General features: G+C 40.4%; 1 protein-coding gene across 3 annotated transcripts in view; it reads left to right on the top strand.

The window, feature by feature from the left end:
* atp2b1a (ATPase plasma membrane Ca2+ transporting 1a) overlaps window positions 1–12,875 on the top strand; it is a 47,497-nt gene that overhangs the window by 21,960 nt on the left and 12,662 nt on the right. For all 3 annotated transcript variants that reach the window (XM_083527934.1, XM_083527936.1, XM_083527935.1), the window contains exons 3-15: window positions 668–865; window positions 990–1,247; window positions 1,984–2,109; window positions 3,782–3,943; window positions 7,355–7,393; window positions 10,075–10,230; window positions 10,386–10,600; window positions 10,849–11,091; window positions 11,501–11,742; window positions 11,953–12,190; window positions 12,312–12,491; window positions 12,577–12,664; window positions 12,764–12,870. In XM_083527934.1, the coding sequence (XP_083384060.1) occupies window positions 668–865; window positions 990–1,247; window positions 1,984–2,109; window positions 3,782–3,943; window positions 7,355–7,393; window positions 10,075–10,230; window positions 10,386–10,600; window positions 10,849–11,091; window positions 11,501–11,742; window positions 11,953–12,190; window positions 12,312–12,491; window positions 12,577–12,664; window positions 12,764–12,870 (2,252 nt within the window). The remainder of the gene's footprint in view (window positions 1–667; window positions 866–989; window positions 1,248–1,983; window positions 2,110–3,781; window positions 3,944–7,354; window positions 7,394–10,074; window positions 10,231–10,385; window positions 10,601–10,848; window positions 11,092–11,500; window positions 11,743–11,952; window positions 12,191–12,311; window positions 12,492–12,576; window positions 12,665–12,763; window positions 12,871–12,875) is intronic.

The raw sequence follows: 12,875 nt of genomic DNA, 5'->3' as shown, positions 1-12,875 counted from the left end.
AATAAAGCTATTATCTACAGAATATTTGTCCAGAATGTGAATTGTTTATATGATTTTAATTAATAATTAAATTACATATATGATGATAATATAACGTACCATAACCAAAACAAGTAAGTGTTTGTCTCTGTACTAAACGATTCACAGCCTTGTGGTTGGGAACTTCTGCTTTAACATGTTTTAAGCTGCCACATACTGGTAATTTGCTAAATCCAACCCTGAAATAACCAATTTCTGTAGCAGTTTTTCATTAGATGTTTGTGTAGATTTTTGACTAAACCATATGCGATCGCAAATCGTGTGCTGTAGGGGGAAAAAAACCAAAAAACTGCACAGGTGCCTGGTAGCTCGCTGGTGTGAGTGCAGGATGCAAATCAGAACATCCGAGGCATGAATTTGTTGTTCAACAGAGACACTTGGGATAAAAGGAAATTTGCCTAAATGGGAGTTTTACAGCTAGCGAGGTAAAAAAGAAAAAGAAAAACAGTCGGCGGCTCTAAAGCGACAGCTGGGAAGTAGGTCGCTGATGAGATGCGGAGCTGCCAGATGTTGATTCAACTCTTTGCTCTGTCTGTTCTTATGCTATATTTCTCCATATTTTTCTCTCTCTCTGCTTAATGTTTGCAAATGAAGACGATGATGATTTTTCTCCTTTCTTTTTTTTCAGGTTTAAGCGGGAGCCCTGCCGATATCGAAAGCAGAAAAGTAGTGTTTGGACAGAACTTTATACCTCCGAAAAAGCCAAAAACATTTCTTCAATTAGTATGGGAAGCATTACAAGACGTAACGTTGATCATCCTAGAAGTGGCAGCCATAATTTCATTAGGCCTTTCTTTTTATAGACCTCCAGATTCAAATGAAAATAGTAAGCCCCTTTTTAATTTTCAGTGTGACATAATGGATGATTGTATATTATTGTATATAATAATTCGTCGAAAGCGGTGTTTAAAAAAAATTTTTTTTGTAATGCGAGTTTTGTGTGTGTGTAGATTGCGGCGAAGCGGCAGGAGGTGTGGAAGATGAGGGTGAGTCCGATGCAGGATGGATCGAGGGAGCAGCCATCCTTCTCTCTGTAATCTGTGTGGTGCTAGTGACTGCCTTTAACGACTGGAGTAAGGAGAAGCAGTTCCGTGGCTTACAGAGCCGCATTGAACAAGAGCAGAAGTTTACAGTGGTGCGCGCCGGGCAAGTCATTCAGATCCCCGTGGCTGAGATTGTAGTCGGGGATATTGCACAAATCAAATACGGTACGCGCGGAAGCGATGCAAAGGGGCGGAAACTTTCCATGGGAACTTCATCTGGGGAATTTTGGAAATAGTCCAATTTGGGCTATTTCGACAATTGGAATGTACGATAATATATGGGAATTAATTATATATTTGGGGATTTTCATATACAAAAATAAATATAAACCTTTTGTTTAATCATAAACTGACATGCATGCAAACTAATACAGATTTTTTTCAAATGGCATTTCTGTTGTATAATTTAGTTTTTTTGCAAAATGCATGCGATTGATAAATGTGCTGGGGATAAATTCAGCAACAAAAAAATTTTTATTGTAGGATAATCTCGTTTAGAACAACTAGATTTACTGCAAATGTTGTTGTTTTAGAGATTATCCTGCAAGGGTTTTTTCCCAAACTATATTTAAGTTCCCTGTTGTAGGCTAACCTGCAATTTTATACATTCCCATTATATATTCCCGTAAATTCACATGGAAAGTTATCAGTCTTGAAAATTGCTGGAATTTTGCAACCCTGTTGTAATACAATTTAATACACGTGTCTGTGTGTGGTGGGAGGAGCATCCTACTAAATTAGCCAATCACAGGCTTCTGTGATTTGACCTATGTGGAAGAGGGTGGATAGCACTTTCCTTTGAGTGTGTCACATGTCTCAAAGTATGTTGGCCGAGAGCTGGCTGAACTATGAAGCATTTAGGTGTTCCATTCTCAATAGCTTTGTTGTTGTTGTTGTGCAGGTGACCTCTTACCTGCCGACGGCATTCTCATCCAAGGGAACGATCTAAAAATCGACGAGAGCTCTCTGACGGGAGAATCAGACCACGTGAAGAAGCTGCTGGATAAAGATCCCATGCTGTTATCAGGTACGAAGCAGTCAGTGCTGTTGCTAAACTACTAGTCATGGTGGTTAATTAACAATCTCAAGCTGTTTTTTGGCTTCCAAATAAATCAGCAACTCAGTGTTTTAATGTTCACGCACACCTCCAGTGGAGAGTCTGACAGATCAAACCACAGGGTTACAAAATCCAGAGGTTTAGATAATCGTTGACACACACCACTTTTGTGTTTTTTGCAATACAGTAGTTTCTTGGTCATGTTTGGTCATTTTGGATGTTTGGGGTCATCTTCGTGCTAAGTGATCCGGGTGCAACCTTAGAGATGACCTGTCATTCTTTTGGGATTATTACTTGACACATGGTTTCATCATGTCCTCACTTTATATTATTCATATTTCGGATGTTTTAATAACCAGCCCATATACATGACCAGGTGTAAATTTATAGCTACTGATTAGGCATTAGCATTATGACCACCTCTGTTTTTGTACCAGTGACACACTGTTAAACTAGCGCTAGAAATCTACCTCAACCACAAAACTCTGTCTATTTTGACCACTGTTCCATCGTTGCATGTTGACAAGTCACTTTGGGGTGAATGAATGGCACCAGATTCCGAAAAGGACAAAGCCAGTCACGTCTCGCCCCAGGCATAACCTCACTGAGCGTGTTATGTATATCAGGATATCCAATAGGGGTTAGGCGATATGGGAAAAGTAAATATCATATCACAGAATCTCCACAGTACACACTGTGTATTACGGAGTAGTGTTCGGATAATAAATTTTTATTTTTTATTTTAATCTGTATAAATTGTTATATTGTAGTATATCTCTGATGACAGGACTTGCAAAATTGTTATTAGCCAGTCATGTGGACTAGCATTATGTATTATTATGTCTAGGAGTATTAATATATCCGGGCAATAAAGTATCATGTATGTGCAAATAAAGGATTTATAGTGTTTAAAGAAAATGCACACATTTTATTACACATATTTACCAAGTTTTTCTTGTCATTATTAACACACATTCTGTTTATTTTATCAATTTATTTATATAAAAAAAGCCCTGTTTTTTTTTTTATCTGATCGTTCAACACTATGTGATCCAAAGCTAGTTACTCTACTGATGGACAGGAATTAGATCTTTCCATGCTTCAAATGCCTGACACATTTAATCCATGAAAAATTTCTGTCCCAGTTTATAGAAGTTCCTCGGAATAAAATGGCCCCGTTTTCCATTTTAAAGTATCAGGTACATTTTCCACGTAAAGGTAAATAACACAATCAGGCAGCTGAAGTTCTGAAATATTGATAACCTGCGTGAGCTCTATAGGAAAAGCTGTCACGTGAGAACAAAGGCCCCTCTCTTTACAATCAAATCTTCTTTTGCCTCTTGGAAGCAAGCTCCAGAGAGAGATGTTGTTTTTCTGTTTCTTTCTTTCATGGACATCGTAAGATGAAGCAGCTGCTTCAATCCGACTTCGCTCCATTGTGGAAGGAGACACAATCCCAGAGCTCTCAGCGCTTTATAAATAGCTGCTTCTTTGGGTCATTTAGTCCGACAGACAACCCATATTTAGATGGCACTTACGCAGAAATTAAACACTGTATGTTTGTTTGTGTGTGCAAAGCTTTGTGTTTATTGTACTTTCGACCAAAAGGCATGCCCTCACCCGTCCGTCCTCTTGTGTACAGGTACCCATGTCATGGAGGGCTCTGGAAAAATGGTCGTCACTGCCATCGGAGTCAACTCCCAGACCGGAATCATTTTCACGTTACTAGGGGCCGGGGAAGATGAAGACGAGGAAGAAAAGGAGGAAAAGAAGAAGGAAAAAGAGAGGAAGAAAGAGAAGAAAAGTATGCAGTCTCTATTACTTGGTGTCCTTCTAGTCTCTCTGGCAGTCGGAAACGTTTTAAAATAGATCAGCCATGTTGTTCTTTGGCCTTTCTGCATGTAGAGGCAGCCGCAGCGGTGCTCTCCAAAGAAAAACTGTTATCTAATTTGGGCGTGTCTTCTCTGTAAGGGTTAGAATGCGCAATATCTGCTGCACATACACACACACACACCCACACACAGCTAACCGGACTGCACTAATGCCTGACATACTGCAGGTTAGAGTAATGTTTGCTTTATTTCCTGCTCAGTCAGGCTCACTCGCCGAAGACAAACACCGTGGCACCTAGTCTCAGGCCATTTGGACTTGCAGCCATATCCGTGAAGTGCTAGACACCAGGGTTGCCAGAACAAATATTACAAATAAATTTTCATAAAATTTGCATATTTAAAAAAAACACAACAAAAGACCTTTACATTTGAATATTCAAAGCAAAGAACTTTTTTCTTTCAAACAGCATATCACAAGGTCTCACGAGCAGTCTTTTGCCAGTTGGGTGTTAATATTGTACTTTAAATGTGATTGCGTTTTAGTATTTATTTATGCAAGCAAGGCTAAATAATATCCAGTCTATATTTTCTTACAGGAATATAAACAAATTCAGCTTTGTGAATTCGGCAGAACTTGGGCTTTGTTGCAGGTTGAATGATTTGTATTTTATTATTTATTATTATAGTATATAATATAATATATACAGTGAGGAAAATAAGTATTTGAACACCCTGCTATTTTGCAAGTTCTCCCACTTAGAAATCATGGAGGGGTCTGAAATTGTCATCGTAGGTGCATGTCCACTGTGAGAGACATAATCTAAAAAAAAAAATCCAGAAATCACAATGTATGAATTTTTAAACTATTTATTTGTATGATACAGCTGCAAATAAGTGTTTGAACACCTGAGAAAGTCAATGTTCATATTTGGTACAGGAGCCTTTGTTTGCAATTACAGAGGTCAAACGTTTCCTGTAGTTTTTCACCAGGTTTGCACACACTGCAGGAGGGATTTTGGCCCACTCCTCCACACAGATCTTCTCTAGATCAGTCAGGTTTCTGGCCTCTCGCTGAGAAACACGGAGTTTGAGCTCCCTCCAAAGATTCTCTATTGGGTTTAGGTCTGGAGACTGGCTAGGCCACGCCAGAACCTTGATATGCTTATTACAGAGCCACTCCTTGGTTATCCTGGCTGTGTGCTTCGGGTCATTGTCATGTTGGAAGACCCAGCCTCGACCCATCTTCAATGCTCTAACTGAGGGAAGGAGGTTGTTCCCCAAAATCTCGCAATAAATGGCCCCGGTCATCCTCTCCTTAATACAGTGCAGTCGCCCTGTCCCATGTGCAGAAAAACAGCCCCAAAGCATGATGCTACCACCCCCATGCTTCACAGTAGGGATGGTGTTCTTGGGATGGTACTCATCATTCTTCTTCCTCCAAACACGTTTAGTGGAATTATGACCCAAAAGTTCTATTTTGGTCTTATCTGACCACATGACTTTCTCCCATGACTCCTCTGGATCATCCAAATGGTCATTGGCAAACTTAAGATGTGCCTGGACATGTGCTGGTTTAAGCAGGGGAACCTTCCGTGCCATGCATGATTTCAAACCATGACGTCTTAGTGTATTACCAACAGTAACCTCGGAAACGGTGGTCCCAGCTCTTTTCAGGTCATTGACCAGCTCCTCCCGTGTAGTTTTGGGCTGATTTCTCACCTTCCTTAGGATCATTGAGACCCCACGAGGTGAGATCTTGCATGGAGCCCCAGTCCGAGGGAGATTGACAGTCATGTTAAGCTTCTTCCATTTTCTAATGATTGCTCCAACAGTGGACTTTTTTTTCACCAAGCTGCTTGGCAATTTCCCCGTAGCCCTTTCCAGCCTTGTGGAGGTGTACAATTTTGTCTTTAGTGTCTTTGGACAGCTCTTTGGTCTTGGCCATGTTAGTATTTGGATTCTTACTGATTGTATGGGGTGGACAGGTGTCTTTATGCAGCTAACGACCTCAAACAGGTGCATGTAATTTAGGATAATAAATATAGTGGAGGTGGACATTTTAAAGGCAGACTAACAGGTCTTTGAGGGTCAGAATTCTAGCTGATAGACAGGTGTTCAAATACTTATTTGCAGCTGTATCATACAAATAAATAGTTTAAAAATCATATATTGTGATTTCTGGATTTTCTTTTTTTTTTTAGATTATGTCTCTCACAGTGGACATGCACCTACGATGACAATTTCAGACCCCTCCATGATTTCTAAGTGGGAGAACTTGCAAAATAGCAGGGTGTTCAAATACTTATTTTCCTCACTGTATATCAAATACTTTTTTTTTTTTTCCCCCCCAAGAAATTTTTGCTCGTTTCTTTTCGCAAAGCATTTTCTGTTTTCTGTCATTTACATTGCATTTATTCTTATTTTGTCATCCCCTTTGAAAGAAAATTGTAGGAGAAATGCAGCATAATACGGCACCCCTTCTGCACAAATGAGCACATTTGATTCATAGTAACACAAATTCCAAGGGGTTTAAGGGAATATATCAGCACTAGCAGGTACCAGATGGTGTGTAGTACGACGTTATTTACATTGTATCGGCTATTAATCGTTTCAATTGAAACATGACGATCGATATGTGACGTTCTATGCGCTGTGTGAATGTAGCCTTCGTTTCAAAATTGGATCACAAACTGGATCACATCAGCTAATTAGTATTGCTATTGTTTAATTCTTATTTATCTAGATGCTTCAAATTAAATATTTATTTGTCTGCGTTTTTTTTCTGTACAACAGAAGAAATTTATACTGAGCTGCATTAGTCTGTGTTTGTTATTGCCATTGCCAATCAGCAGGGACCAAATGGGCTAATTTTATTGGGGTTTTTTTTTTTGTTTTGTTCCTTAGCTTTCTGCTTCTCATATTCCCAGTTTAGCATATGGCAAGGATTTCTGCCCCATTAGCCAACAGCTTTTAATAATAAATGTCAGCGGCCTCCTGTCCTTGTGTGTTAGCAGTTGCAGTTACTGCTCCTAGACCTTTTAGCAGCTCAGCAAAGCCCATGTTTTTGTTCATCGAACGTACAGGTGACCACTGCTGCATGTGTGCACATGGGCTTGTCTGTGGCCTGGCCAAAGATTTTCATCCTGAATTAAGGGCCCATCCCACATCTGGTTTTGTTGCAGTTGTTATACAATACTAAGCTCGCTCTCTCTCTCTCTCTCTCTCTCTCTCTCTCTCTCTCACACTCATTCTATAAAATTAAATAAACTATAAAAAAAAAATTGGAAACGCGTTTAAATGGATGCAGCAGAATAATCCCAGGCACAGCGTGGGACTGTTAAATAAGTTGCCGAGCATTTCTGATGTGCTCTTTCTCTCTGCAGACAAAAAGCAAGATGGCTCTGTGGAGAACAGAAAGAAAGGTGAGTAACCCTATTGACTTAACTGCATAATGAGCCGCATATTGCCTCAGCTGGCAATCTCTGAGGTGCTGCAGCTTGCGTTAAAGCAATTGCCTTAACCTATTAGGTTGGACTCGTGTGCATGCAGTGCTTTGCGATTTACAGCGTGCGTCCAGTTCAGTTTCGCTTTATTGGTTTGATGCTTTAAAAACAGACGGAAAAACAGACCGAATTCCTCCTCATTATGGTATATAATGGGGTTTCAGCAGTGATCAGAGTTTACAGTTAAATACTTGCTATGATGGGTTTACTATAAAACATCCTACATAATAAACACCCCTCGGTAAACCCGAGAGGGTCTGCACCAATATTAAAGCATACAATAATAATGATATTTTTTCATAATTTAGAATTTTCATTTGAATAAACCTTGCTCTTATTGAAGCAGGCATGGCTGATAACGAATGATCGATGATACATCAGAATGTTTGCTCTGTCTCAAATTTACACCGTTGTTCTTATTTTTATTGTGCCTCACAGCTATATTTTCGAACAAACTGAGTTTTATTTCCCAAAATCTAAACTGACTCCATGAGGGGGAAAAAGTGTTTCATGAAGATGCATGAAGAAACAAATAAATACAGTAAATTCCATGTATTTCCATGATAATAAATAGAGGTCGACCAATAATGGATTTTACCAATAGCTAGGTTGGATCGTACTCGCCGATAACCGATTAATCAACCGATAGTTTTTCAAATGGATACTGGATAAAATAAAACAAAGTACTAAATCAGGAAAATGTGATAAATGAGAATATATATTAATAAATATAATTATATCATTAATAAAATATAAATATACATATAATGTAGAGTGTCGTGCATAAAATCAAAACGGCAAAACGGATTGTGGCCAATCGTTTCAGCAAGCAAATATCTGTGCCGATTAACCTGGTCGTCTTCATTATTCGTTACCTCTGGTTTCACACTTGCATTTACTGGAAGAGCCAAAAGAAGCAAGGCAATAATGATGTCCAACATAGATTGTATAAAGTCATGCACTCCGACATTTTCCTACGTCATGTACACGCAATGAGCAGGTGTTTTTAAATGATAAAAAAAAACCCAGCAAACTGTTACCGGTTTAGAAGCGCATAAACGGTCGCAGAGGGGAGTCATGTCCGAGCGAACGGAGCCTTGCACAAGTTCTGATAACAAGGAGCCTGTTTTGTGGTGTTTACTCTGGATTTGATAGCGAAGCAGAGTTTGGGTGTTTACTCGCTATTCCACGTTTGCCAGGAATGAGGTCTAATACCTTAGACTAGGATTACAGCCCTGCGCGGAGTGAGGTTTTTTTTTTTTTTCTTCCCCAGGACAGGACCAGCATGACGAGCACATTCCAGTCTTTATATCTTTTGACTGCAGGCTGTACTTGAACTGTGAAGGACCGAGCACGTTGCCCAGGGTGTTACAGATATCACAGATGTGTGTGTGTATGGAGCATACGGTGCATTGGCATGTTGATTTTACCACAGAATAAAAGGGTGTGGACTTGTGTAATAGAATGTATATCGGGACTCTCAAACTGATTAAAGTTTGGTGGTTACTGTGGTTTACATTTTTTAAAGGAATAGCAAAACTGGTAGCAAAAATAAATTCACCATTTAGAAATGTATCTATAACCAGCGACGGTGAGATGCACTCGTTTTCTTGTATTCTTTCCACTTGCATAAACATGGCCTTTTCGCTTTCCTACACTCATTCCCTCCCACAGAGTATGAGACCCATTGTACTGTATCTGGTGGTCCCAAGACGCACAGCTGGATCAGAACCTCTGAAATGCCACACAAATGAAAAGGAGATTTTAAACAAAAGAGAGGGAAGTGAAAACCGAAGTAAAATGTGATTTCCAGTCACCAGCAGGAGCGTGAGAACGTGGACAGGATGTTAGCTTTTAGACACTGAAAAACGGCACAATGCAATTTTTAGCTCGTTCAAAGCACTTGCTTGGTTTCGTCTGTATTATGGAGACTTGCATCAACATCTACTAGAGAGAGCAATAAGGAAACTGGACTCTAAAACCGCACACCATGCAGACATTCTACTTCAGGGTTTAAGCCAGAATACAAATATAGATGTTTTGGAGCAGTAAATGAAAACAGCTATAGGTAGTAACTAGTGATCGACCAAAAAGGGTTTTTTCTGTGGCTGATGCCGATATTTAAAACAGGGCAGCCGATATGTTGGGGCGAAAACTGACCCAAGCAATCGATGACTGAGTAAAGAAGGAACCCAGAGATACTTGTTGTCATTTTTGCTCTCGTCTTTGCAATTTAGCAGACATGATTTTTAAAAAAAAAAATACACGGATCGGTTAGTAATGATCACGGCAGGTGTAAATGCTGCTCGCTTTATATATTCAAAGTTCTGGCTCTTCCGGTTTCCCTGCACAATCGACCGATTAATAACAAAAATTCCAGAAATCTGCCTGATTAATTGGCTGGTCAATCAATCAGTTAAACTCTAGCAGTAACTGTAATTCTAAAATTGTAATATTTCTTACCTACATTAAATATGGCCAAAATAAAGTCGGTGACATGACCGTTAAGACTTGAATATAAATCTTCCTAAATGCCTTTGTATGCTATAAATTTAGAATTCCCCTCAGATGTTCAAAAGTATTTGTATCCCTGTGTTTAGCTAAAGCCCAGGATGGAGCTGCGATGGAAATGCAGCCCCTGAACAGTGACGAAGGGGCCGACGCAGAGGAGAAACGCAAAGCCAACTTGCCCAAGAAAGAGAAATCTGTTCTTCAGGGGAAGCTGACTAAACTAGCAGTACAAATCGGCAAAGCAGGTCAGAGCATTTTAATTCTCGTTCTAATTGACAACACACATCCTCTACATTTGGCTGTTTATTAAATTTTTTGACGCTAACCTTGTTTTCAGTTGCACTACGTGCTTTTGGGTGCATCACCGGTTTAAGGTTGTGCTTATCTCGTCTCTGTGCAGGTCTGGTGATGTCTGCCATCACAGTCATAATCCTGGTAGTGTTGTTTATAGTGAACACCTTTTGGATACAAGGCATTCCATGGGAGAAAAACTGCACACCCATATACATCCAGTATTTCGTCAAGTTCTTCATCATCGGCGTCACCGTCCTGGTGGTGGCTGTCCCTGAGGGTCTGCCTCTTGCCGTCACTATTTCACTGGCTTACTCCGTCAAAGTATGTCCCGCTTCATAAAGCAGACGCGTAGCCAGATCATTAACCTGCACACACACATTTATGCTATTAAAAAAAAAATTACTTGCCACAGGTGTTAGTGACTGTTTACACGATTATATGAGAACAGATTATCTGTTATTTACTCTTGTCTTCGCTCTCTGTCTGATCCTGAATCGTCCCCACCTTCCCATCCCCACCACCTCTTTTTTTATTTAAATTTCAAAACATCTATTTATTTATTTTTTTAGAAAATGATGAAGGACAACAATTTAGTGAGGCATTTAGATGCCTGCGAAACCATGGGCAACGCTACTGCCATCTGTTCGGATAAGACAGGAACTCTGACCATGAACAGGATGACTGTGGTGCAGGCTTACATCGCAGACCAGCACTACAGGAAGGTCCCTGAGCCGGAAGTAATCCCTGCCAACATTATGGACCTGCTCATCTTGGGTATCAGCGTCAACAGTGCATACACCACCAAGATCATGGTGAGTGCACCTGCATCCATCATGCACTTCAACTGTGCCTCTTTCAGTTATTCATTACATATCTTGCACAGAAAATTTGGTAGCCAAGTATTTTTAAACGTGTGTGTGTGTGTGTGTGTGTGTGTGTGTGTGTGTGTGTGTATATGTATGTATATATATATATATATATATATATATATATATATATATATATATATATATGGATGGATGGATGGATGGATGGATGGATGGATGGATGGATGGATGGATGGATGGATGGATGGATGGATGGATGGATGGATGGATGGATGGATGGATGGATGGATGGATGGATGGATGGATGGATGGATGGATGGATGGATGGATGGATGGATGGATGGATGGAACTAAATTTATCATTTTCTTTTTTTTTTTAATCTTCCTGCCCCAGTCTCCAGAGAAGGAAGGGGGTCTATGTCGTCAAGTGGGCAACAAAACCGAATGTGCCTTGCTTGGCTTTGTGTTGGACCTAAAAAAAGATTACCAAGCAATCCGCAACGAGATCCCCGAGGAGAAGCTCTATAAAGTTTACACTTTCAACTCTGTCAGGAAATCCATGAGCACCGTGCTGAAGAATGCTGATGGAAGCTTCCGGATGTTCAGCAAAGGAGCCTCGGAAATTCTGCTTAAAAAGTAGGCATCTCTTAAACTTATCGAAATGTCATTTTCTTTTGGAAACGCGTCATTGCACTCACAAAGCACATCAAAGGCTTTCATTCTTAATTTATTATTTTTTTGACATTAACACTTACCAAAAAGGCCACTTTCTTTAGAGAAATTTTTTTTTGTCATTCTGCTGTTTCCTCACTGATTTGCCTCCTGTGATGCTCGTTCCCTGTTTAGATGTTATAAGATCCTTACAGCGAATGGTGAGACCAAAGTGTTTCGGCCCAGAGACAGGGACGACATGGTGAAGAAAGTGATCGAGCCAATGGCCTCTGAAGGCCTGAGGACGATATGCCTGGCCTACAGAGAATTCCCCGCTTCAGAAGGAGAACCAGATTGGGAAAACGAGGCCGATATACTCAGCAGGCTCACCTGTTTGTGCGTGGTGGGCATCGAGGACCCCGTCAGACCCGAAGTACGACCCAGAGTTTGATTACCAAGTCGTTAGCTGCAGCTGTTTTCTTTTTTTTTTAGCGGGTGCTGATGGTGAATAGCGTTTAGCGAGATGCGTCATCTGACCCAGTTCTCTCCATCAGGTCCCCGATGCTATTAGAAAGTGCCAGCGCGCCGGGATCACAGTACGCATGGTCACCGGGGACAACATCAACACAGCTCGCGCCATAGCAAGCAAATGTGGCATCCTGCAGCCTGGAGACGATTTCCTGTGCCTGGAAGGTAAAGAATTCAACCGGCGGATACGCAACGAGAAAGGAGAGGTGAGGAAAGCCACAAACTGCAAAAATTTTACAGATTTAAAATTTCTTTTTGAGTCGTGATGGCCACGATGTGCTCGTTTTATAGATCGAACAGGAGCGGATCGATAAAATATGGCCTAAACTCCGAGTCCTGGCCAGATCCTCTCCGACTGACAAGCACACGTTAGTTAAAGGTATGATTTAATTGTATTTTTTTTTTGTTTTGTGAGCCAGGGTGAACTATACAATTATAATAATGCTATTGCACACACTTACAAAATATTTATTTTCAGGTATCATTGACAGCACCATTTTAGAACAGAGACAAGTTGTAGCTGTAACAGGAGACGGTACAAACGACGGCCCTGCGCTGAAAAAGGCCGATGTCGGATTTGCTATGGTAAA

This window comes from Silurus aristotelis, assembly GCF_946808225.1.
Source record: "Silurus aristotelis genome assembly, chromosome: 24".
NCBI lineage: Eukaryota > Metazoa > Chordata > Actinopteri > Siluriformes > Siluridae > Silurus > Silurus aristotelis.
This window is presented reverse-complemented; position numbering and strand designations above follow the sequence as displayed.